This window comes from Diprion similis, chromosome 6 (genome assembly GCF_021155765.1).
Source record: "Diprion similis isolate iyDipSimi1 chromosome 6, iyDipSimi1.1, whole genome shotgun sequence".
NCBI classification, from domain to species: domain Eukaryota; kingdom Metazoa; phylum Arthropoda; class Insecta; order Hymenoptera; family Diprionidae; genus Diprion; species Diprion similis.
The window spans coordinates 519,671-544,114 of record NC_060110.1 but is presented as its reverse complement, the minus strand read 5'-3'; the positions used below and the strand labels follow the sequence as shown (position 1 = coordinate 544,114).

General features: G+C 43.3%; 1 protein-coding gene across 1 annotated transcript; it reads left to right on the top strand.

The window, feature by feature from the left end:
* The first annotated feature begins 7,863 nt into the window (after positions 1 to 7,863).
* LOC124407487 (uncharacterized protein K02A2.6-like) lies at positions 7,864 to 10,549 on the top strand. The gene is made up of 2 exons (XM_046883668.1): positions 7,864 to 9,132; positions 10,409 to 10,549. Exons 1-2 carry the CDS (start codon positions 7,864 to 7,866, stop codon positions 10,547 to 10,549), a joined length of 1,410 nt encoding a protein of 469 aa, XP_046739624.1.
* The last annotated feature ends 13,895 nt before the right edge of the window (positions 10,550 to 24,444 follow it).

Here is a 24,444-nt window from a genome sequence, read left to right as displayed (position 1 = left end):
GAGTTTTTGTTTCAGACTCTCGAACGCCAATTTTTCCGCGGCACCGAACGTAAACGTTGCATCTTTTTTGAGTAGACTGTACAGTGGTTTTGCGATAACCGAGAATCCCGCGATAAACTTACGGAAATATGACGCAAGCCCGACAAAACTGTGAATTTCCTTGATAGATCTGGGCTCAGGAAAGTTTTGCACCGCCTCTATGCCACCTCGGGTTGGACTTAGTCCCTTTTGGTCAACTCTGTACCCCAGGTAATCGATCTCGGTACATAGAAAAACGCATTTATCGAGCCGTAGCTCCAATTTGTTCTGGGCCAGCGTCACAAATACCTCTCTTATAGTCTCGAGGTGCTGCTCGAGGGTTTCGGTGGCAATTAATATGTCGTCCATGTAGACGATAACCTGACCGGATTTGATCGGGTCAGCCATGACTTCGTTGATAAATCTTTGAAAACATTGCGGGCCGATTTTAAGGCCGAATGGCATGCGTACGAACTCGAATTGTCCCATCGGAGTGACAAATGACGTATATCGAACCGAGTCAGGAGCCATGGCGACGTGATAAAACCCGTCTTTCAAATCGAGCGCACTAAAATATTTTTTACCTCGCAATTCGTCCAACTGGTCTTCGATTAAGGGCAATGGGTAATTTTCTCGTGCCATGATCTTATTCAGTGCTCGAAAGTCGATACACATTCTGATCTCACCATTTTTCTTCCGAGTCAAAACGATCGGAGAGCTATACTCGGACGTACTTTTTCGAATTATCCCCCTCTCCATTAATCGATCCAGTATTTCGTTGACCTTGGCCTTATCCGCGTACGCGAGTCTACGAGGACCGAACTGAACGAGCTGTTCACTTTTCAAGACGATATGAGCTTCCGCTTGCACCTTCGGAGTGCTTGGTCTTTCCGGTTTTTCATAGTTCTCGACGAATATTTTCTTGAATTTAACGCGATGAGACTCGGAAACGCTCGGATTTACTCGAAGATTATCGGTAACGGATTCTGGTCCGATCTCGATATTCAGTATTTCCGATACCGCTTTGTCGTACATCAAACTTTTGGTAAGCTCGTACCCGAACAACTTCAACGTATCTCTACCCAGTAAAACCGGAGGAGACATTGTCTCATTCGTCACGACCCCAAGAGTAACCTGCCTAGCATCACCTTCCAAAGTAACTTGAGCAACAACAACCCCGATTACAAGCAATCTCGATTTGTTTAGTCCGTGATATCGCTGCCAGACGCAATTCGCCGGTTGAACGCTTTGACTACTTACATACTGTTCCTTGATCAAACTTATTGGACACCCTGTATCTATCCTGACCGTTGAAGAGAATCTACCGGTGTCCCTAATGTTGAGCTCGGCAACCTTCTGGAAATCGTCGCTTACTTTGGTGTTCAGATCGACGAATAGTATTTCGTCGTCGCCGCGGGCTTCTTCGTCCTCAAGGTTGTCTTCGTCCCCGGATGAGTCTTCTCGTTCGGAATCGTTGCTTACACAACCAATCTGCCGTTGGTCGGTTTTGCCGGAGTTTCCTTTGGAGAATCGGCCGTGATCGTCTGACCTCGCTGGATTTTTGCAATCCTTTGCATAGTGGCCCGTTCCGTCACACCGGTAACACTTGACGTTACCGCGCGATGTTGCTTTGTTTTTTTCAGCTGTCTCCTTGCTCGACGTGGTTACTTGAGACACTTGATCTTGCTCATTTCGAGGTTTGTATTTCGAGTCTTTGTTGGTCGAGAAATCGCGCTTTGGACCTTGCTGCTTTGGAACCTCCAGTTTGATTTTCCGGAAAGCCCTCAATAGCTCATTGACCGAAGAAAATGAGTGCATTCGAGCTTGATCCCTTAGCTGTTCCGACGGAATTCCGTTTACAATGTAGTCGATCATCTCTTCGCTGGCCACAGGAACCTGGTTGCCAAGAATGAGCTTGTCGTGGCAATAATCGCTAAACATCTCGTTACGGCGCCATTCCCTGGCCTCAAATTTTCTTCTCAGCTCGAGTCTCGAGAGCCGTTGGTCAAACATAACTCCCATCTCCTTGAGTAACTCATCGAACGACATCGTAAAATGCTCTACTCGCGAGTGATACCAATTGAAAGCCCTTCCGCGAAGCTTGGAACCCACCATGATCTTAGCTGAATTATCTTCGAGCTCGTACGTTGTTCGAAGCAGGTTTGCTTGCGTTTTCCACCGTTCGAAATCAGCACCCGATCCGTTAAACTCACTCAACAACTCACCTACATTTTTGATACTCATTTGCGGGCGAGATGTCACCGTCGACGATGTACTCGGTTGGGGGGAGGCTCTTAGTAGAGCACTCTCACGCCTTAGCACGTCTATCTCTCGCTGCATTAGCTCTCTCTCTCTTTGCATAAAATACGCTTCTCTCTGATCAAACGTATTTGCGCTGTGATGAACATCGGCGACGACCTCTCTTCGATTATTGTTGTTGATGAAACTTTCGTCTCTGGTGTTATCGACTTCGTTTACTCGCGATTGCTCACCGTCGTCACCGAAGGTCGCCCCGGCTCGGCCACCGTTTACTACACTACCGCCGTAACCATTATTATTATCCTCGACACGGCTTTGCTCGTTTTCGTAATCCTCGGTGATTTGATCGTTCGCCCGAGAATCGTCGTTATTCGCTAGCATTGCCGGGTCTATAACTTGCTGAGCTTCGTTGACCCACGCGTCCGTAGGATCTAATTGACGCAGACGATATATTAAATCGGCTTTTCGTCCTCCCGTAGGTAACTGTCGCCTTTGAAGTACCTCTTTTAATTGTACAATTTTTAGTTTATTTGGATCCATAACGTATTATTTGCTTAGATTCGAACCCACGCACTCTCATTTACCGTCACAAATTGTATACGCAGTCTTTGTCCAATCTCTACACTCCGCGGAGCGCACGGCGTTGTGGCGTTGTTCGGCCCGCGCGCATGAATACCAATATGGCGTCTCGAACGAGAAAAACGCGGTCGAGCGACTTTTTCGTTGTCGCTTACAACCACCGGCGTCGCACAGTCCCGAATGTTTTTAACAGCACCAAATTACGTCGCAGCACACAGCGTAACGACGATTCTTATTGTTTTTCACGGCACCCAGCACAATGAATGTTCTCGAGGCCCGTCGAAGCACACAGCTAGAACGACAGCACGATTGTTCTTGAAGCTTGTCGAAGCACACAGCTAGAGCGACAGCATACAACTTTTTTTTTTTTTTTTTGCGGCACACAGCTCGGCGAATGTTTTGAGTTCGTCGAAAGCACACAGCTGACCGTCTCTTCCGAATCCCACTTCTGATTTTGAAGGTCCGGATTTGAAAAGTAATATACGCACGCGTTAACTGGGTAATACAATTTTATTTATTTTTGATCGTCACACAAACAGCCCCCTTCTCAGCGTAGCGCACCGTTCGACCGCTCGTCGAACACTGAGCTCTCGAGGCGCCCCCACCACCAGTGTGGGACCTCTGAGAATACATATATATATACTATCGGTACTTCCTGGAGCGCATTTGCTTATTCCTACAATATGGACTTATTTGCCACCCTTAATAACACTAAATGTTCGACCTTTTTCTCATGGTTCCCAGATCCGCCAGCTGCAGCAGTAGATGCATTTACGGTCTCGTGGTCCCGTTTCTTTTTTTATGCTTTTCCCCCGTTTTCTCTCATTATGAGAACGTTGAGAAAAATTACTGGAGATAAGGCGGAGGGAGTTCTTGTAGTCCCTCATTGGCCCTCTCAAGCTTGGTTTCCTCTTTTTAAGAGCTTATCTATATCTGAGCCTGTATATTTCAGCCCTGATATAGACTTATTATCTTCTCCTTTCAGACAATCTTTTCCAACATGGCGCTCACTTTCCCTGGTAGCGACCAGATTATCAGGAAAGCCTTCCTCCTCCAAGATGTACCGAGATCGGCACTAGATACTACTATGGCCTCCTTAAGCCAGGCAACATTAAAGCAATACAAGAGGCCAGTCTCACTTTGGTGGAAATTTTGTCAAGATACACAAGTTTCGGTTTTCTCTCCACCTCGAAGATCGGTGTTGGAATTCTTGACAATATGTGCAACAAACTTAGGTTCTTACAGTTCGTTAAATACATATCGTTCTGCCATTTCCTTGATAACCATGACTAACGTAGGCCAGGATCAGTTTGTAAAAAGATTTATGAAAGGATTTGCAACTCAAAAACCACCCAGACCCAAGTATAACGAAACCTGGGATCCAAGTAAAGTCGTGGACCACATTTCTCAATTTTACCCAAATTCAGAATTATCATTCGAGAAATTATCCAAAAAATTGGTTGTACTTTTATCTCTTATTACGGCTCAAAGAGTTCAGACATTGTCTTTTATCAGAGTCGAGAACATTCGGTTTCTAGAGGATAAAATACGGATCGAAATCCCCGATAGAATTAAGACTTCAGGCCTGAATCGTAATCAACCCCGGTTTATCATTCCGGCATTTAAGGAGAAACTTCAGCTTTGTCCAGTACAAACCCTACGCGACTATTTAGATAGATCAAAAGCCCTTAGTTCGCCCAGGGATCCTTTTCTGATCGTCATTACTAAAGCGCCTTATACTCATGCCTCATCTCAAACGATTAGCCACTGGATTAAAAAAGTCCTCAACGACAGTGGCATTGACAGGACCTTTGCGGCCCATAGTACTAGACACGCCTCTACATCAGCGGCTGCACGCCAAGGTTTCAATATGGAAACAATTTATAGAACAGCAGGCTGGTCAGGGGCGTCACAAGTGTTTGGCCGTTTTTATAATAGGCCACTAGCAGACAAATCTTCGTTTGCAAGAGCCGTATGCAACTCTTAGTTAAGGATAAGTTCAACGTATTTTGCAATATTATGTTTTCCGTATTGTATGATATTTATTGTTACGAATAAAATTTTAAATGAAATTGTTATTCATAGCGGGGTGTCAAGCCCCCCACCGTCCAAAGATGACACGCAACGTTACGAGCTTCGCAAACGCATAACACAATACGCGGTCAACGACGCGGAGGGGACAATAAATTCGTTCAAAGAATGGCATGAAAACTACCGTGCCATCCTGGGCACCGACGATGCTACTCTTCCCGTGGAAATGCAAACACGGCTATTGTTCCAATCTTTGGAACCAAAAGCTCAAAAACAAATCAGAGAACGACTATCACCAGACGACCCTCTGACGAAAACGGTTGAGGAACTCGTTGCATCACTGACAGATCTGTTCAAAGACCCTCGGTCAGTGATACGACGACGTATCGAGTATCTGTGCTACCGGCATAACGACTCGATGACGCAGACCGAACACGCGTGCCGCGTAAACGATAACTGTACGCGATTCGACTTTGATCATTGTTCCGTGGACGAGTTTCGAGTAATCGTTTACGTGTTGAGTTTTTGTTTCTCTGATAAACACGCGCACATCAAACGCTTACTACTTAAAACTCTCGACGCGGAGCCGGAAATTAAACTGTTCGCGCTTATGGACAAAGTTGTGGCGAGTGAACGCGTGGACACCGAAGTCAAAGCATTCGAAAATCCGTCGGCAACAACACCGTTGAACGTTCACGCCATACGGAAGAATCTCGTTCAAAAAAAGGAAACAGACACGGTGGAAAGCGATGGCACGGCGGATATGGTTTTAAAGTGCCGTGGGTGTGGAGCGAAACACCAACGTTCTGAGAGTCCATTCCTAGAAGCAGTGTGTCACAAATGTTCGAAAAAAGGTCATATCGCGAAAGTCTGCCAATCCGGGGCCAAGGAAGTACTGAGTAATAATCACATTACCGTACAAAAGTTAACCGTGTCACACCAGAACCGCCGGGTATTTCTCGACATGACGCTACGGGACATCGACATTCGCATGCAACTGGACTGTGGATCAGATATTACGGTCATCGGAACAAATATGTGGAAGGCAATGAATAAGCCATCGCTGATTCCCCCGACCATCGTCAACCACGCGGGAGGCTCAGGCATGCAGCTTCTTGGTCGATTCCGAAGTGACATTGCAGCATTCAACAAAACCGGCATAATCGACATTCACGTCGCCAAAACACCGAGTCTGAACCTTTTCGGGTTGGATGCAGTCGACGCACTGGACTTATGGGAAAAACCATTGGCGGGGTTCCGTAATCGATCTGAGACTCGTGAAAAGGAAACCGAGAATTCCACGGCACAGGAAAGTTCGGGGTCAATAACTACTTTCGCGATATCTAAAGGCACAGACTCATCGCGACCGCAATTTACCGAAAATCAAAACAAAAAAGGATTCAGCACGGAAATGCATCATCGTTTCCCCGCCCTATTCGTCGAGGGGTTGGGAAAGTGTCGGAATTTCGAAGTCTCGTTCCGACTCAAGGAGGGCAGCACAAGCGTACACTTACCCTGTCGTTCAGTACCGTTCGCGATGGTAGAAGCGGTCGGAGATGAGATAAGCCGGCTTCAAGGCCTGGACGTACTACAACCGGTGAAGTTTTCTGACTGGACGACGCCGATTGTAACCGTCAAGAAACCATCAGGGAAAGTCCAAATTTGCGCTGACTATTCGACGGGGCTAAATCGGGCTTTAGAAGATGACAAATACCCATTACCCATATCGAAAGCGTTTTCGCTATGCTCAACGGAAACAAATACTTCAGCCGATTGGATTTGAGTGACGCATACTTGCAATTACCAATAGCCGCAGAGAGCCAGTCGATAACCACCATCGTTACGCCCAAGGGTTTATTGAAATTTAAAAGGCTACCGTTTGGTATCAAGACAGCTCCAGCAATTTTTCAAAGATGCATGGATCAAACGCTGGCTGGTCTGCAGGGCACATTCGCATACCTGGACAACGTACTCGTCATGGGTTCAACACGAGAAGAACACGATAAGCATCTTTACCAAACACTCGAACACTTGGAAGACCGTGGTTTCATACTTAACATCGACAAATGCGTATTCGCCGTAGCGAATCTAACGTTTCTTGGACTATTAGTCAATGCCGACGGAATTCAGGCAGACCCAGAGCGAACTCGAGCGATCGCCGAAATGCCAGCTCCACGAAATGACAACGAAGCTCGTAGTCTGCTGGGGATGGTCAATCATTACGGTAAATTCGTTACACATCTATACGAGCTGAAAGGACCAATCGAAGAACTCACGCGAAAAGGGCAACCCTGGCAGTGGGCGGAACAACAAAAAGAAGTTTTTTCCCGCATCAAAGAGGTGATGCTCAGTCCACTGCTCTCAGAACATTACGATCCTAGCAAGACACTTGTCGTTGCGGCCGACGCGAGCGCCACGGGGATCGGAGGTGTCCTCCTACAACGCGATGATAATGGACGAGAGAGGGCTGTATACCACATGTCGCAAAGTCTAACCGAGGCACAACGTAACTACTCCCAACTGGAAAAGGAAGCGTTGGCTCTCGTAGTAGCCGTGGAACGGTTGCATAAATTCGTTTGGGGCCGCGAGTTCATTCTACAAACGGACCACAAACCACTCCTAGCCCTTCTCCGGACTGACAACTGTGCCGGATTCAAAGCAATAACGGCAGCCAGGCTCAAGCGCTGGGCATTGCGTCTACTCGGCTATAATTTCACCATCGAATACGTGAAAACAACGGAGTTTGGACAAGCCGACGCTTTGTCACGACTGATAGCTGAATTCCGCAAGGACAACGCCGAGGAGCTACAGGTTGCCACGGCATGGAGGATTGAAGAGGAAATGCACCAGCTTCGGGACAGCATCACTGGTCAGTTCGGGCCCGAAACACGAGCGAAATTACAAAAATTGACAGTGGAAGATAAAACTATGCAAATTATCATGGAGAAGATTCGCTCCGGCTAGAAGAAAGAGGACATGAAAGACACTAAGTTGGCAGCGTATGCGAAGCGACGGGAAGAGCTGTCGATCATCGAAGGCACGATAATGATGAACGAGTGCGTCGTAATACCGAAAATACTGCGACAAAAGGTCCTTGAAGTCCTACACAAAGGACACCCGGGCATTCTACGTATGAAAGAACTAGCACGACAGTACGTATACTGGCCCCAACTGACGGACGAGGTGGAACAATACGTGCGGGCATGCAACCCATGCGCTCTCGCTCAAAAATTACCCGTGAAGGAACCACTGCAGCCGTGGCCTCCCACATCGCGACCACTCGAGCGTGTCCACATTGATTACGCGGGGCCAATCAACAATCAGTATCTGCTCATCTTCGTGGATGCGTTCTCGAAGTTTATAGAAGTGGAGGTCACGAACACGATCTCGGCCGAGCGGACAGTAGAGTTGTGTCGCGAATTCGTGTCAAGATACGGGGCTCCAGAGATGATAGTCAGCGATAACGGCACCCAATTCACGAGCAGTTTGTTTCGAGGATTCTGTCAAGAAGTGGGTATCTCGCACCTATTCAGCCCTGTGGGACATCCTCAGTCCAACGGTCAAGCCGAGCGGATGGTAGACACAGTAAAAAGAGCGATAAAGAAGGAACCAAACGAGTGGAAGAAACATCTGCAAGAATTCTTGTTCAGCTATCACTATACGCCGTGTTCCGCCGCACCGGAAGGAAAGCCACCAGCAGATATCTTCTTCGGAAGAACAATAAGATCACCTTTGTCGGCATTGTTACCGCCAAAGATACAGTCTCCATCGGCGAAAGCGATAGCACAAGCTAGTGACATGAAGCAACAATTCGATCAACACCATGGAGCGCAACGACAAAACCTCGTAGTCGGTGACAACGTCATCGTACAACTGCGGGAGGGGCAGCGTGAGCGGGGACGACTAGAGAAAGTGGCAGCTGCAAATAAATCCAAAGTCCGCTTAAGCGATGGTCGCCTGGTAGAACGACATAGAAATCACATGTGGAGGGGTGGTACGGGACCGGACATTCAACATTGTCCTAGAGATTGGAGCCCGATTAGAACAACGAAACGAACAGCTATACCCATACGCCCATCGACACCAGAAACATCGTCATACAATTCTGTTGTATCGAGCCCGACAACCTCCATCAACGCAGGCTCTGAAACCTTAGAACCTCTGCAGCAAGAGCCGCATGATATGCCTCAAGATCATCATCAACCAGGTGCGCTGAACATACTCCCCGAACCGCCACAAGACCATGTATGTCTGGAAGTGCCCGCGCCGCCAGCGACGCCGCGACGCTCTACGCGCCAACGCGCTCCACCCAGGCGTCTGACTCTGGACCCTAATAAAATAACATACGACTTGTCTTAAACCATCCTGGGCAACGAGGACGACGACATCGAATCATCCTGGGGAGGATGATGTTGGGAGCGGGTGAGTGGCGCCCCTAACCGGCGTTTGTAAGAAACGTGAGACGTTGACCCGAGTGGCGGTGGCGCCAGGGGTCAGTCTCGGCCCGACCAGCGGCCATTAACATTCGATGTAAAACAAATAAAGTTACGCTTATGATTAATCCGTTTTGTTTAACCCTACATTAAAACCCAACAGGGAATGATACCGCTTAGGTGGTGAGCAACATTGTTGGGGGTGGATTTGAGGCAGCCCAGACAGATCTTAATAGCCATAGACTGTACGGCATCGAGCCTTGCTAAGTGGCATCCATAGACTTATAGAGATAGACTGCGCGCTCCGTGCACCGAGTTGAAGCGCAACGTAGAAAGAGAGGGCAACAGCGGGAGTCCGACCTCTCACTTTAATCGACGACTTGGTGGGGGGAAACAGCGTGTCTCTAGTCCTATCTTGATAACTACCTCCCCGCTTGCCTTATTGCTCGCGGCGCTGCTCCGGCTGCTCCCCACTCTTTCGTCCGTGCAAGAGAGAGGTCGGACTCCCGCTGGTGCCTTCTCTTTCTACGTTAGGCTTCAGCTCGGTGCACGGAGCGCGCAGTCTATCTCTATAAGTCTATGGTGGCATCTTGAGGGACTACCAAAAAATTGGGCCCCTCAGTCCAAAATGGCCCTGATAAGCCCTTTATAAATGATGAGCATAGTGGAGGGGTACCCAACCCACGAAAATCCAGAAATAGTTTTTGAAATAGAAACAGCCTGGAGGGCCTTAGACCTGGTATATTCGATATGCTTTTTCCAAAGTAACTTTTGGTCAAGGAAAACCCCTAAAAATCTGACTGACGCGACGGGAGGTTATGAATAGGTGAGTTTCGAAAATTGATAGAAATAGGAAAGTTATTGATATGATTCTTAGTAAAAATACAAAGTTGTGTCTTTTTACGACTTACGGCTAAACCTCTGTTTAGCAGCCAAGCAGAGATGGTATCTAGAGAAGATGAAACAATCTCTAGAGCTATATTTAACGTCCGATGAGAGAAGTAAATGACCACATCATCGGCATAGGTTATGGTTTTGGTATATGGCTCAATATTATTGAGAATTTGTCTGATGTAAAGGTTAAATAGGATTGGGCTCAGATCGGAGCTCTGAGAAAGACCGAGGAAGGTAAACCTGACCCCGAGGTCTGCCCCCTGGGATCTACCGTGGAGAACTCTGGACCGGATGACGTTACCAATGAACCTAACGAGTTTGTCAGAAAGTCCTGAATCTGCAAGATTTTGAATTAAAATTTTAGGAATGACGTTATCGAAGGCTCCTTCAATGTCTAAAAAAATTTCGGCAAGATATTCTTTCCGTAGGAAACTTAAGTAGATATCAGAGGTAAGAACCGAGATATTGTCCGTAACCGATTTCCCCTTCCTAAATCCGAAAAAACATTTTGGGAGAATGTTACGGTTTTCGACCCACCAAAGTAGTCTGAAGTTGATGATACGCTCTAAAGTTTTCAATATGACAGAAGAAAGAGAGATAGTGTGACGTCCCCAGGTAACGTCCTATATATATTTTTCACAACTATATACATTATAATACTGATGCTCTCTTTCTTACCCTTTGTGGAAATATTGTGTATTAACTAAGGTACACATAATAATTTTTGCTTATATATTTTATTCATTATAAAGAAGACGAAATAACATGGAAGAGAAATAACATTAATATAATGCATACGAATATGGCTCGTCTCATGAGATTCTCAGCGACCATCTTATTCCGTCTTCACTCTGCAACATACATAGACACACATACGTATATTAAATTTGTAATACCGCTAAAAAACTGTATTATTGGGAAAAAATATATAATCATTAGAATTATAACTAAGTTGCGAGTAACAATACTCGATATTCATACAATAATGGATATCATTATATTAACTAAGAAAATGTATTGAGAATAATATCAAACAATATCTAAGGAGACGAGTGTACCTCGCGTCAAAGAAAAGCCACATCCAAGAGCGTTGGTGTACACCGAGTAAATAATTATATTTCAATATACAATTGACCACACGATTTGTAAACGTTTATATTAAAATATACTTTTGGTTACAATTCATAAACGTTTATAGTAGAATAAACTCGCGGCCACGATTTCTAAATGTTTATGCCAAGATAAACAAGTATTAAGTATCTATCAATAAGGCGATAGCCCGGCGCCCGGGAACCGAGTCGAATAAACATTCTCAGGCTCTCGGACCACCGCCATCTTGGAGTGGGAATGCCACGCGGGAACCCCCGGACTGGAGAAAGGGAAGCGGCCATTCGCAAAAGCACCTCCCACCACACGGCCGAGGCGGTCGACTGCGGAGCGCGGACTCCTCACTTCTTCGCCGAGTTTTGTTCTGTCTACACGCTTCAAAATTTGTTCTCTTGAATATTAATCTTAAATATTAACTTTAACGTGTAACTTCATCATCACTTGTACATTTATTCATAAGATTTAATTGAAAGAGTTTGTAACAATATATGGGTTACAGACCCAAAAGTTAAACAAAGTGTATTCATTTCTTAGAAAATATTTAAAAACTAAAGTCAGTGAAATACCCAAATTCGAAGTTATCCAATTCACAATTAAGAGTCTCCTCTACGGGCAGATCCAGGCCCTAGTTCAACACATTCCGACGACGGAGTAGTCCACGAGGTCACCCAGCAGGTGATCACAATACCTGAGGTTATTACGATTGATTAAAAAGTAAGTAAAAACATTCCACGTTACTATATTCCATAAAGTCTCATTCTTCCAAAAGAAAACCCGTAAAATATAATCCGTAGCAGGGGCCCGGGTCCCACAAATAAAAATAGGGCTCCTTAGACTCTCAGGCGACGTGTCGGTCGCGACTGTAAAAATAGAGAATTTGTTTTTTTTTATTAAACATTCGCTCCGGGACGTCACAATAAGCCTAAAGCCCTTAGATCCGGGCTTAGGAATGAAGAAAACAATTTAGTGTCTCCATTCCTCTGGAAAATCACCTGAATCAAGAATTTTATTAAATAAATTTAAAAGAAAAAGAACACCCGCTGGAGGAAGTCATGTCAGCAATTCATTTGTAATTAAATTCATGCCGGGTGCTGAGTAGGGTTTGGAATGAGAAATTGACCATTTCAGTTCCTCTAGAGTTAGGTCGGCATCCAGGACTTGATCGGAATTTCCAGGATCAGGTAAGGAAAATTTTTCCTCAGCATAATAAACGGAAACCTTATATAAAGCATCAGCATTACATTGGTCATCAGGAGAATAGCATGTGATCGACTTAGGAATATGAAAACACCTTTTAAATGCTTTTATCGAACCCCAGATTTCATCAAAAGAAGTTTGAGGACTCAAAGTAGAGCAGAAGTTCCGAAAACCCTTCCTTTTGGCTTCTTGAAGAAAATTTTTAATCTCTCTAGCAACGACATTATATTTTTCCAGGTTTTGGGGGGTGGAGTAATTCCCGAACTCCCCCGCAGCAGCCCTCCTGGCAGCCACACGAACAGAGCATTCGGGAGTCCACCAGGGAGCCGCCGGAGGAGAGCGCCTCTCTGGAGGTGAAGGCTCAGGAATACCCCCACCTGCGTCCTGAAGAGAGTCAAATAAAACATTATTAAATTGTGAATAGATAGAACCTACATCGGTATCTTCAACAGGGATACGAGATATCTTGGTGGAGAATGATTTATTGAAATTAGACCAGTTAACTTTATTGAGTATTTTAGCCCTGCATGAAAATCTTTGAATGGGGACGTTACCGATTTGAATATATAGAGTGAAGTGGTCACTACCCCTGGGTATCTCGGTCCCAACCTAATCTTTAATATTAAACTCAGAATCCGATGAGAGAGGGAACACTGAGGAGGTATTCAAAATGTATTCAGTTTCCATACGAGATGAAGAATCATCAGTATGCTGGGTAGGAATAATTGTGGATGAAAACTCATCACTAACATCAAAAGAAGACACGAAGCTCCTCCTCGAGCTGCTATCAAAATTACAAGGAGCAGAAGAAAGCTTAGATGAATTTTTTTTTTGGGGTATTGCACCAAGGTCCCCAGACGCAGGAACATGGGACACCAGCAAAGAAGGGCCTGAAGAATGGAGGGGGGGGGGGGGACTGACTATTGAGTACAGATGAATTGGCAGTGTTAAGAAGAGAAGGAACCGATTTACTGGATCCCTTAGTGGCATTAGATTTGAAAAATCTCTCGCGGACTACCCCTTTTTTCCTTAATATAGACCGGACAATTTTTGTCTGAGGCTCTATGATTGCCTTCACAATTAGCACACTTTGCATTGATAGGAGTTCTAAGTAATTTGCAAGCTCTTTCATTGTGGAGATCACCACAGTTCATGCATCTTTCCTTCCCGCGACACTGAGATTCTACGTGACCAAAACGTAGACATCTCTTACACATTTCAACTGATGAAATATAGGGAACTACATCCCTGACATTTAAATAAATAGCAACTTTATCAGGCAGAGCATGACATCTGATGAAAACTTTTATGCGAGAGGAATTTTCATTGTGGTGTATACCTTCGCTGTCTCTATAAATCCATGGAATTCTCTCAACGTGTTCAATAGAAGCATTGTCATCCCCGAGAACCTTAATGTTGTCCAAGATATCTGACTCAGTAAGAGAAGGGTCAACTCCCCTGATCAGCCCCATTTTATAAACACACCCGTCAGGGATATAAGCGTCAAGGGAAGACTTGAGGCTTTCAATTCCTTTGTCTACAAGGGAATTTGCGGCCGCAACATTGTCAAAAAAAACATTATAGCGATTAATCCCAGAAGATTTGATATTGATAACCCCTTTAAGTAACTCTTTACTATCTAAGATTTTCCCAAAACTCATGGAGTGCAAATTCCCGAGATTGCCACCTTTTTTGTCAAAAACCTGAACTAGGAGTGGAGCGCAGTTACCCTGGGCATATCTATTGTTTCTCACTCTAATAGAAGGAACCCACGGAGTAGTTTCAACCGAACCTTTCTTATTTGGAGGGTAATCGGATGAGCCGGGAGTCTCCTCAGAGGAGTCCCTGGGTCTTTTTGGATCGGAAGGATCGGAAGAAGTAGAAACAGTAGCCATGATGGGAAGATGGTTAAGCTAAGACTCCATGTATGCGTTGAGCTCCGGCAAATGCTGCGGTGGCCAATCAGGAGCCCGGCGCAAGTCCGGCAGCGGCAACGTGGCGGCAACCTCCGGCATGCCGCACCGCACTGCGTTGAGATCAAAATATTTTAATTTTTCCGCAGTACCGCACGTCACCGCACGTCATTCGGCTAAAGTCGAGAACCTTCTGGGCCATTCGGAATCTGCCAAGACTCAAAAAATAATAGTAGTCGACGTAGGTTGTGTCGTACAAAACAAACCAGGTATCAATAACATCAGCAAAGATGGAAGTGATGAATATTAATCAATTTCCACTATTGTCATAGAGTATTCCTTTTTTTTAGGTTATGTAGTTATCGTTTGTATATATGTTTACCACGCATCTTCGATTTCCGTACGTGGCGTGGCGCTAAAGTCTGCCGCGTACATGGAGTCGCCTTCCGCATGCGTTTGCCGGAGCTCAACGCATACATGGCGTCTTAGCTTTGATAAATAAAAAGAGAAAAAAGGAGAAAAACAAAAAAAAAACAAAAATAGGAAAAAAGAAAAATTGAAGAAACAACACCAAGAGAAAGGGGAAACGCCACAAACGATCGGATCCCTTGCCCAGGTCCAGACGGGGATATGAAAGAAAGGAGTACACCAAACTTTATTTCAATCCTCCGGTCCTGCGAAACGATCAGATCCCGGCGGCGGATCCGGCCAATCTTCTTAGGGCTATGGCGGAACTGGCCTTACCACGTGGTGCGGAGATTATATGTACCGATTCCAGAGGTTCGTGAGCTCGGTTCGTAAAAAAAAATAGATCTTATTGTAAAACACGGATGGCGAACACAATAACGATAAAAAAAAGGACGCAACGAGGCGAAAAAGCGCTAGGAAAATCAAACTATGCTCCGGAGCTATGACACTCGCATGTCGTCAGTCGTCACTCGTCAATAGCACTCGAAGTACGAAGCTTCAATGAAGAAAGATAAAAGACCATGGACAAGTTGTAGTCTAGAGAGTCAACTCAACCTAAAATCTATCTATATAGATAGACCTTTACTTATTGCCTTATTACTTTACAACACTCGCCCTTAAGGACGTTCACAGGTGACAATCGGAGACAAAAGTTTGGCATACGCTCGGTTTGGTTCAACTGCGCTGTGTATAGCGCGCCGCTCCCCTCCTACTCCAAAACTCTTAGCACGGACACTACGCACCAATGCAAATAAGGCTGTGGCGCGCCCTATACATATACACTGACACAAGTACCCCTAGAGCGACGCAGGTAGTAGCGTTGCCGCTATGCCACAGCGTCATCCCCTCCATGGTATTACACGGTCGAAAATACCGTCGAATTTATAACTTTGAATCGCCATTACGTAAGAACGGCATGGCTGAATATTTCTATTTTTTTACATTTTGTTCCTAATATCATCACCTATCATAATGCAGTTTTTTATCAAAATCTATAGAAAATTCGAATTGTTGCGAATTAAAATGTCTCTCTAGCTCATGCCTCGGCTATACTTTACGTGTATAAACTCGTAATTTTAACAACAAACATCTCCACTTTGGTATGGCTGAGGTCCTTGAAATTTTGTAAGTGCATTCAGGATGTTATAAATAACGCGTGGTTCAAATTTTAAAAAAATCTATAGAAAGTCGATTTACCTGTGAACGTCCTTAAGGCCCCGCTGACCTGGCATGTCATATATATATTTCGTGACGTCAGAAGCGGGGAAATTGGGTGAAAAAGCCTATACGAATCCTGCGATAACGAGAGTATGAATCTTATTTGGAAATATTTTAAATCGTAGCTTGAATAATAGTGTACGTGTGAATCTCAGTCACTGCTCAGGCAAATCGCTGATAATGTTTATAATAAAGAATGATGAAGTGAATAAAATCACGCGACAACAAACATGGCCGATCGGAGCTACCGCATGTTGAATATTCACTGATTGCACTGTTCCACAATTTCTTTCACCCTCGCCAGGGAGATTCACACGTACAAAAGCACACACGTTATCCGGGAAAACTTATACTATCAGTTATTTTTTTGTAAACATAGCTCGATTCGTATACGAGGGATTCTCCACAAAACCGGCCACTTTTTTTTCGACCATCTCAGATCTTTTCCATAATTGGGTATATGAAAGTACTACTGAAAGGCACTCTGCGTGATTTTTTTCAGATTTTTAAATTCATTATTTTGGAAAATGCCGTTTTTTTTCAAATTAATATATCTCGGAAACTTGAAGTAACTGAAAAAAAATGTCTCAACATAAAAGTTGTATTTTTGTGTAAGCTTTCGAGCAGACGACTTGAAATAATTTTCACGTTCTGGTAATGCTAATTTTTCACGAAAAAAATTGGAAATTATTTTTTTATTCCAAAAAGGCCACTTTTTTTTTGCTGAAAAAATTACAGGGTCTTTCAGTATGTCTGAAGATATCAGGAAAAAATCGCCAGAGTGGCACCGCCAGAGGTTCCGGTATAAAAAAATTAATTTGCGTGGTTTTCGGATCGAGGTTCTAGGGTAAAAAAATGAAACCACACAAATTAATTTTTTTATACAGAAACCTCTGGCGGTGCCACTCTGGTGATTTTTTCGTGATATCGTCAGACATACTGAAAGACCCTGTAATTTTTTCAGCAAAAAAAAAGTGGCCTTTTTTTGAATAAAAAAATAATTTCCAATTTTTTTCGTAAAAAATCAGCGTTACCGGAACGTGAAAATTATTTCAAGTCATCTGCTCGAAAGCTTACACAAAAATACAACTTTTATGTGGAGACATTTTTTTTCAGTTACTTCAAGTTTCCGAGATATATTAATTTGAAAAAAAATGGCATTTTCCAAAATAATGAATTTAAAAATCTGAAAAAAATCACGCAGAGTGCCTTTCAGTAGTACTTTCATATACCCAATTATGGGAAAGATCTGAGATAGTCGAAAAAAAAGTGGCCGGTTTCGTGGAGAATCCCTCATACGCGTTTTTCATGTGACAGCAGCCCGTTTATGGTCCACAAGAAGTATGTTTCGATCTGTAACTGACATCATTGGTTGGATCTAACAGAACAAGCCAATGAAATCAGCGGCCTTAGTTCACCGTTCAACGTTCAGAGGCGCTGCACGTATTTATGACGTCACGATTTGATATTTTCAAGTCAGGTCAGCGGCACCTTAAGGCAATAACTCTGACTTGGAATAAACATTTTAAATTTTTCTTTGGCATTACATGTGGATTAAATTCTTATATTGAACTCCTTATTTTAAACTTATATCTTATAGTACGCCTAAAGCTTTTGTTAACAGCATATGTTTAGGGCCATTCAAACCTTTTGTGCAAATGTCAGCTATCATTTCACTTGTAGGCATATATTTCTGTGTTATTTCACCTTTTTCAATCATTTCTCTTATGAAATGAAAACGAACACTTATGTGCTTTGTCCGTGTGTAACATATTGGGTTACTAGCAATTTTATGTGCACTTTGATTATCATTATTGGGGATTATTCAGTTTCATGTTCGCATCTATAGGACTGTTTATAGGCTTACAATCTATCATTCCAAACTTATTTAGAATATCTAGGATATCCTGTTATTGGCTTATTTTAATTTCATGTTTTGACCTATCGCGTGTAACTTGCATACCTAGACAGTGCGTAACCGGTCCCAAATCCTTCATTTTGAATTTATTATGCAATTTTTCCTTCAAAATCCGAGCTCCTTCCTTGTCTTTATAGAGTAAGAAGAAGTCGTCCTCGTATAACGCTAGTATTATACCAAAATCGTTTTCAAATTTCATGTATACACATGGTTCATGCTTTGAGTTTTTAAATCCTAGTTGCATTAGGACTTCGTGTGCCTTCACATTCCATGCACGAGCTGCTTGTTTTAAACCGTATATAGAACGTTTAAGCAAACAAACTTTATCCTCGTGTTCTTTGGTTTCTAGTCCTTCTGGTAGTGACATATAAATTTCTTCTTGGAGCTCTCCATTGAGGAATGCTGTGCAAATATCTAGATGATCCATCTCCAAGTTCTTCTCTGCTGCTAGGGCAGAAGCATTCTCATCGATGAATATCTAACAACTCGAGAAAATGTTTCGAAATAATCAATACCGTAATGTTGACTGCAAACTTTAGCTACTAGCCTGGCTTTGTGACGATTTACGTTACCATTTGCATCCCTTTTCAATTTAAACATCCATTTACATTTCACGATTGGTTTGTCGACAGGATTGTTAACAAATGTCCAGGCGTCATTTTCTTGAAAAGAGTTCAATTCCTTTTGAATCGCAAGCTTTCATTGCCTTTTATCTGGCCCTGAGACTGCTTCTGAATATGAATTTGGCTCCGCAAAGTCAGTTATTGCTTGAAATAGCATATGGTCGGGGCACTCTTTTGTTTCGGGGCCGACGATCCCTTAGTGGATATCTTCGTTCGTGTTCAGGGTTCACATCTTCATTGTCTCTAATTTCTACAACTTCTTGATGTAAATGTTGTTCCTCTTGTAAGTTTTCTTCCAAATTTTCTGGCCTCATATCTCCATCATTGTTTAGCATTCTCTCACTCTCTTCAGGCAATAGTAAATCTGACAAAGGTACCTTGTTGACTGGTGGGATGCTTCTGTCTTCGAAAGGTGAATCTTGTTTTTCCAGAAATTCTACGTGTCTCGCACGTACAACTTTTGTCAGGTCCTCAGCATCTAGTAGTCTATACCCTTTAGTTTCTTCACAATATCCTACGAATATGTGCTTCCTGCTCGTGGGATCCAGCCTTTGACGTTTTTCTTTTGGAATGAAGACATAAGCTGGACATCCGAAAACTCTTAAATGACTCAGATTAACTTTTTCACCAGTCCATATTTCTTGAGGAGTTGCATCTGGAAGTTTCTTGTGAGGTGATCTGTTGAGTGTAAGGTACAGTTAATTCGTGCTTGATTCCACAGGATATTAGAAAATTCTGGAGCTCGTTATTACAGTACTCACCTCCATTGTCTGTACGAAGTCGCTTGATCCGCTTTCCAGTCTGGTTCTCTATCATTGATTTGAAAGTTTTTAATGTTTCTGTCACCGTATCCTTTCTTTTTAGAAAGAACACAAATACTTTTCTGGAGTGATTATCGACAAAAGTGAGCATCTATCTTGCTCCGCTCCACGATCCGACTTGAAATGGCCCGCAAAGGTCGCTATGTAATAGCTCCAGTATCTGTGTTGCACGTGTCTCTGATTCTTGAATGGTTTCCTTGTCATCTTGCCTTTAAGGCATGAAATACAGGCATTTTCGTCAGTCTCCTCTGCGTAGTTTACACCTGTAGCTAGACCATTTTTTAAAAGATTCATGCTGACTTTGTTTAAATGTCCTAACCTACTGTGCCATAATTGTTGACTCGGTTCCGCACTGGCTGAGTTTGCAAGTTCCCTGATGTTACCGTTTAGACTGTATACGCCGTTAGAGTTAACAGCTGTTGCTATAACTTCGCCATTTATATTACAAGTTTCTGCGTCATAAATTGTACAATCTTTTCTGTCAAAACGATAGTAAGTCCCTTTTCGATCATTTTACTGACTGATAACAGTTTAGCAGAAAGATTTGGGACATATAAGATATCTGATATAGTTGTAACATCATTGGAATTAACGCTAATAGGAACTACACCTACGCCATTGCTATAAACTTTGCCGTTACCTGCTACTGTTATTTCATGAACGACACCAGAATGTTCGGAATAGTTGTGCATCCATTCCTTCTTATAAGTCATGTGATTCCAAGCTCCTGAGTCCACGTACCAACTGTCAGAATGAGTGTTTACTCCTAGCGCTGTAAGAAGTGCTCGGTCTTTACCCTTTTTATCCACGTTGGTATTCTTCGGATCAGGCTTCACCTCGTTGTTGGTTTTCTTCGGGCAGTCCGGTTTCGAGTGGCCCCATGCCCCACATGTCAAACATCTAGGTTTCTTCGATTTCCTTTTAAAGCTTTAAAGCCAAGTCTTCGTTACTTGAGTTTGCAGCGCCTTTATAGTTTTGATCTTGCAATAATTTTGTTTTTATGTAATCACTAGAGATTTCTACGTTGGAATTCTCCATTGCCATTATCATAGGCTGGTAGTCACTCGTTAGACCTTTTAACATCAGAACACCAAGCATCTCATCGTTCACAGGTTTTCCTATAGCACTGAGTTTTAAGGCAATTGACATGAAAGCATTCACGTAGTCTTGCATGTTTTGATAACTCTCAAGCTTCACTGAACACAGTTCTTGTAATAAACCTATTCGACGATTTACACCTTTGTCTTCGAAGGCTCATTCAAGTGCTGTCCATGCCTCTTTCGCTGTTTTGGTTAACGTGATGTACGGTTTAACACATGGCTCTACCATTAGGCAAATCAATGCGCGTGCTCTATTGTCTTTGGCAATTCTTTGTTGGTCACTTGTTTGATTATCTTCCGGATAGCCTGTAATGAATATCCAATAATTTGCAAAAATTAAAAAATTTTCCATATCAAACTTCCAGTCCTGATAGTTGTCACGCCCTTTGAGTTTTTGTATACCAGCATAAAGTTTTGAACTATTGCTCGCAGCTTCTGCCATTTTTGTTTAACGGTCACAGCACACGTTTTCACAATTCTTGAACAAACCGATTGCTTCGTAGATTAATACTCTTCTGGGCCCATAACCTGTTGCAAAGTATTTGATTCGGACAGGATCTAATTAGCAATACTGTTTATCCCTTTATTATATATTTATTAACATTGCAAAACAAAGATATTAGCACAGCGTCTTTACAGCCACGTACATATATAATGGCGTCACATCGTTGCAAGGTAGAAGTACGATGCTTCAATGAAGAAAGATAAAAGACCATGGACAAGTTGTAGTCTAGAGAGTCAACTCAACCTAAAATCCATCTATATAGATAGACCTTCACTTATCGCTCTATTACTTTACAACAAAATATACGGGGTAACCTTCTTGAGATAGTACGGCTTCCATCGTTTGACGCGTCGGTAGTTACGACGTATTTTTTCGCTCGGTCTGATCTCACAAGTATTGGTGGTGTGATCAGTTTTTCTTTCAGGGTTATCCGTACCGGCACCGCCGATTTAATACCCGTCATATCCTGTCTAGTACGTAAAGATATTCTTCGATCTGTTGTAAATATATATATATGTTAGTTATAATTATTTATTACGAGAAACCAACTTGATTGCAGCATACGCTTTTGTATTTCTGTTTCTCCTAGTGATCAAAATGACGCTATGAATAAACTACAATTATTACTCTAATAAAGTGTCCAATTATTTCAATTACCCTACTCCTTCCTAAACTGACCCTGGTCGACTCTGAGCATCCGGCTGGAGGGGGGTGCAACCGCCACCGAAGGGTAATCCGACCGACCAGGACCGGTAACAACGTTACACCATGTCTCCCTCCTGTACAGCGAAGATATTACTGATATCCTGGAGAATATTCCAAATTTCTTTATCGTATTCCTCAGGTAGATGTTCCAAGTCAATAGTATGTTTGTGGGCCTGCTCTCTTTCATCACGTGGTTGTTGCTATACACCTTGGGTTGATATGCTCTTTGTTTCGTGGACTTGGACGTTCTCCAGTCCTAGCTCGATATCTTCATCTTCGCCGGTGGTATTGAATCCATAAGCAGTACCATGATTGTTTGTGTGCACAATAGAACTGGGATATTTTCCATAGGCATTCCGTATAGACCATGCGTAACATGAGATCGTGATTCCACTCGTCGGTGTCGATGGCAATTTTATTTACCGAATTTGGTTTCAATCGAATCTTCCGATCGCTGGGATGGTAATGTATTTTATTCTTCAGTACGAGCGTCGAGGCATTCAGCTGAAAGTCTCGTCTCCTCATGAATGGGTTTCCCATGATTCCGTGTTTCTCGTCTGGAAGATAATCATCTGGTATTATGACGAATTCGTCCTTTAGCCCCATGTGGGTTAGTGCAGCAATTTCATTCGGATATTCAGTGCTTTGCCTGCTTAAAGGAAATTTTAAATAACCGGACGGATAAATAACCTTTCTTTTTATGAGTTTCATTGATACGCCGGTATCGACCATAAGGGCTACTCCCTTCTTTGTCTCTCCAAATTTTATCAAACACGCTGTAGCAGTCCCTGTGAAACTGAACACACGCGGGCTCCTGCTGTTACTCTTCCTCTACTTGGTCCTCTTCACTCTCCGTTTCCTCTTCCTCTGACAGGGGTTCCTCTGACGTATAATTTACCTGATCGTTGGGTGGTTTGCCTTTGAGGCTGGCGTTTCGAAAATTTACGTCTCTATTATTTCTGTTGGTAACAGGGCGTTGATCATTCTGTGGTCTACGCGGAGCGTAGCAGTTGCGGCTGTAGAGTCCTTTAATTCCATAATTATGACAGAGTGTTTATTGTTCATGAGCAGTGCGATGTTCGTTACAGGTGTGCCATTCGCATCTCCGAAGTCCTCGATCTTCTACTTGTTTTGCTTCATCGTGGTGATGGACAGACGCTGGCGGTCAAGAAGTCGACCTTGGCGAGTTCGTTGAGGTTCCTTATTGTACCTGGAATCTTCGCGTGTATGGTGCGATGCCTTGCGCATAAACTTGGGACTTGCTTCAGAACGCAGACTTCGAGTTCATAGCTTCTAAATTTTGCTGTTGGCGCCGTATTTGACCTTCTTTTGTTTGTTCTTGCGCTTGCGGCTCGGCTTTCACTATGCGAGTTTCGTTATCTTGCGCAGCGTACAAGTGCGCTCCTGATCCAACCGATATTCCTAACATGTTCATAACTTCCAATAATAAGGTGACACCATTGCTGAACGTGCATGCTGCAAGAAATACAGCAATTTTAACTGTTAATGTAGAGTACGGATTGCGCAGGAAAGAAGGAAAATTAATACACGGCTCGTTGCTAATAACACGTATAATTTCTTTATTAAAAATATTCAACGGTAAGTATGTAGATATAAAGGAATGTGCTCTGTCGCTCGGATTTCGTAAAACTGAAAAACGCTCATACGCTATGCGACGGCCAACGGCCACTTGTCGCGACACCAACTTCTCCCGCGCATTCCTCTCGAGTCTTGCTAGTACAGTCAGCGTACAATTACAGTGACCGTACAGTCGCGTACAAAAATGCGTGATCACTCATTCTCAATATTAACGATTTTGGCCCCGCTGTTCATCGTTTTCGGAGCTATTTTCTAAAGAAGTTGGTTGAAACTCTCATTGCAGTTTTGGGTATATTTGCCAACACAGCGTTCTAACAATTTGTCATTGCTGAGATCATCGTATATTGGTTTGATGACATTTAACACCATTTTTGGCAATGCAGAATAATCGTGACGGAAATTTTTCAGTTATTTTTTAGCTTTCGCTTGTTGCCACTTGCACCACGATTCGAGACCTTCGGGACAGAAATGATGTTGAGGCTTGGTGTCTGTTGAGCCGTAATGGTAGAATGTTGCCCATATTGCTTTTTTCATGTCATCCTTAGAGTTACAGTTTCTGCGAATAGCTAAACCATAGTAAATGCTCAGTTTATCTATAAGCTTTGCCGTCAATTTGTTTTTGCCCCCGATTCCAGGATTGTTTTTCTTGCATCCGCGCAGACGGGTTTCCATTCGCTTTTCAACGTATCCCACGCATTCTTTTTTTACAATTTCAATCTGATCACCATACGGTTTCGCATTTACTATTCCCGTGTACGTCTTAGAGTCGCCATCCCCCACTGCCTGTCGGCTCGGTGCCGCAAAACCCATTTCACTTTTTCGGCTGTAACTGGCTTCTTTCTCGAAATATTAACTTTCCATTTTGACCAGTAATTCTGGTGTTACGGGGTAGGTTGCGTAGGTTACGATGAGCGGTAACCGAAACCTACTCTACACCCAGCCAAGATGTTATTTGGCTATTTAGGGGTTCGTATACGTCGATTGTGCACTTGCGTGCGTCCTTTTCCCCAGTGCAGGAAGAGAATTGAGACACGGGTAGAATAACAGTGTTGATTT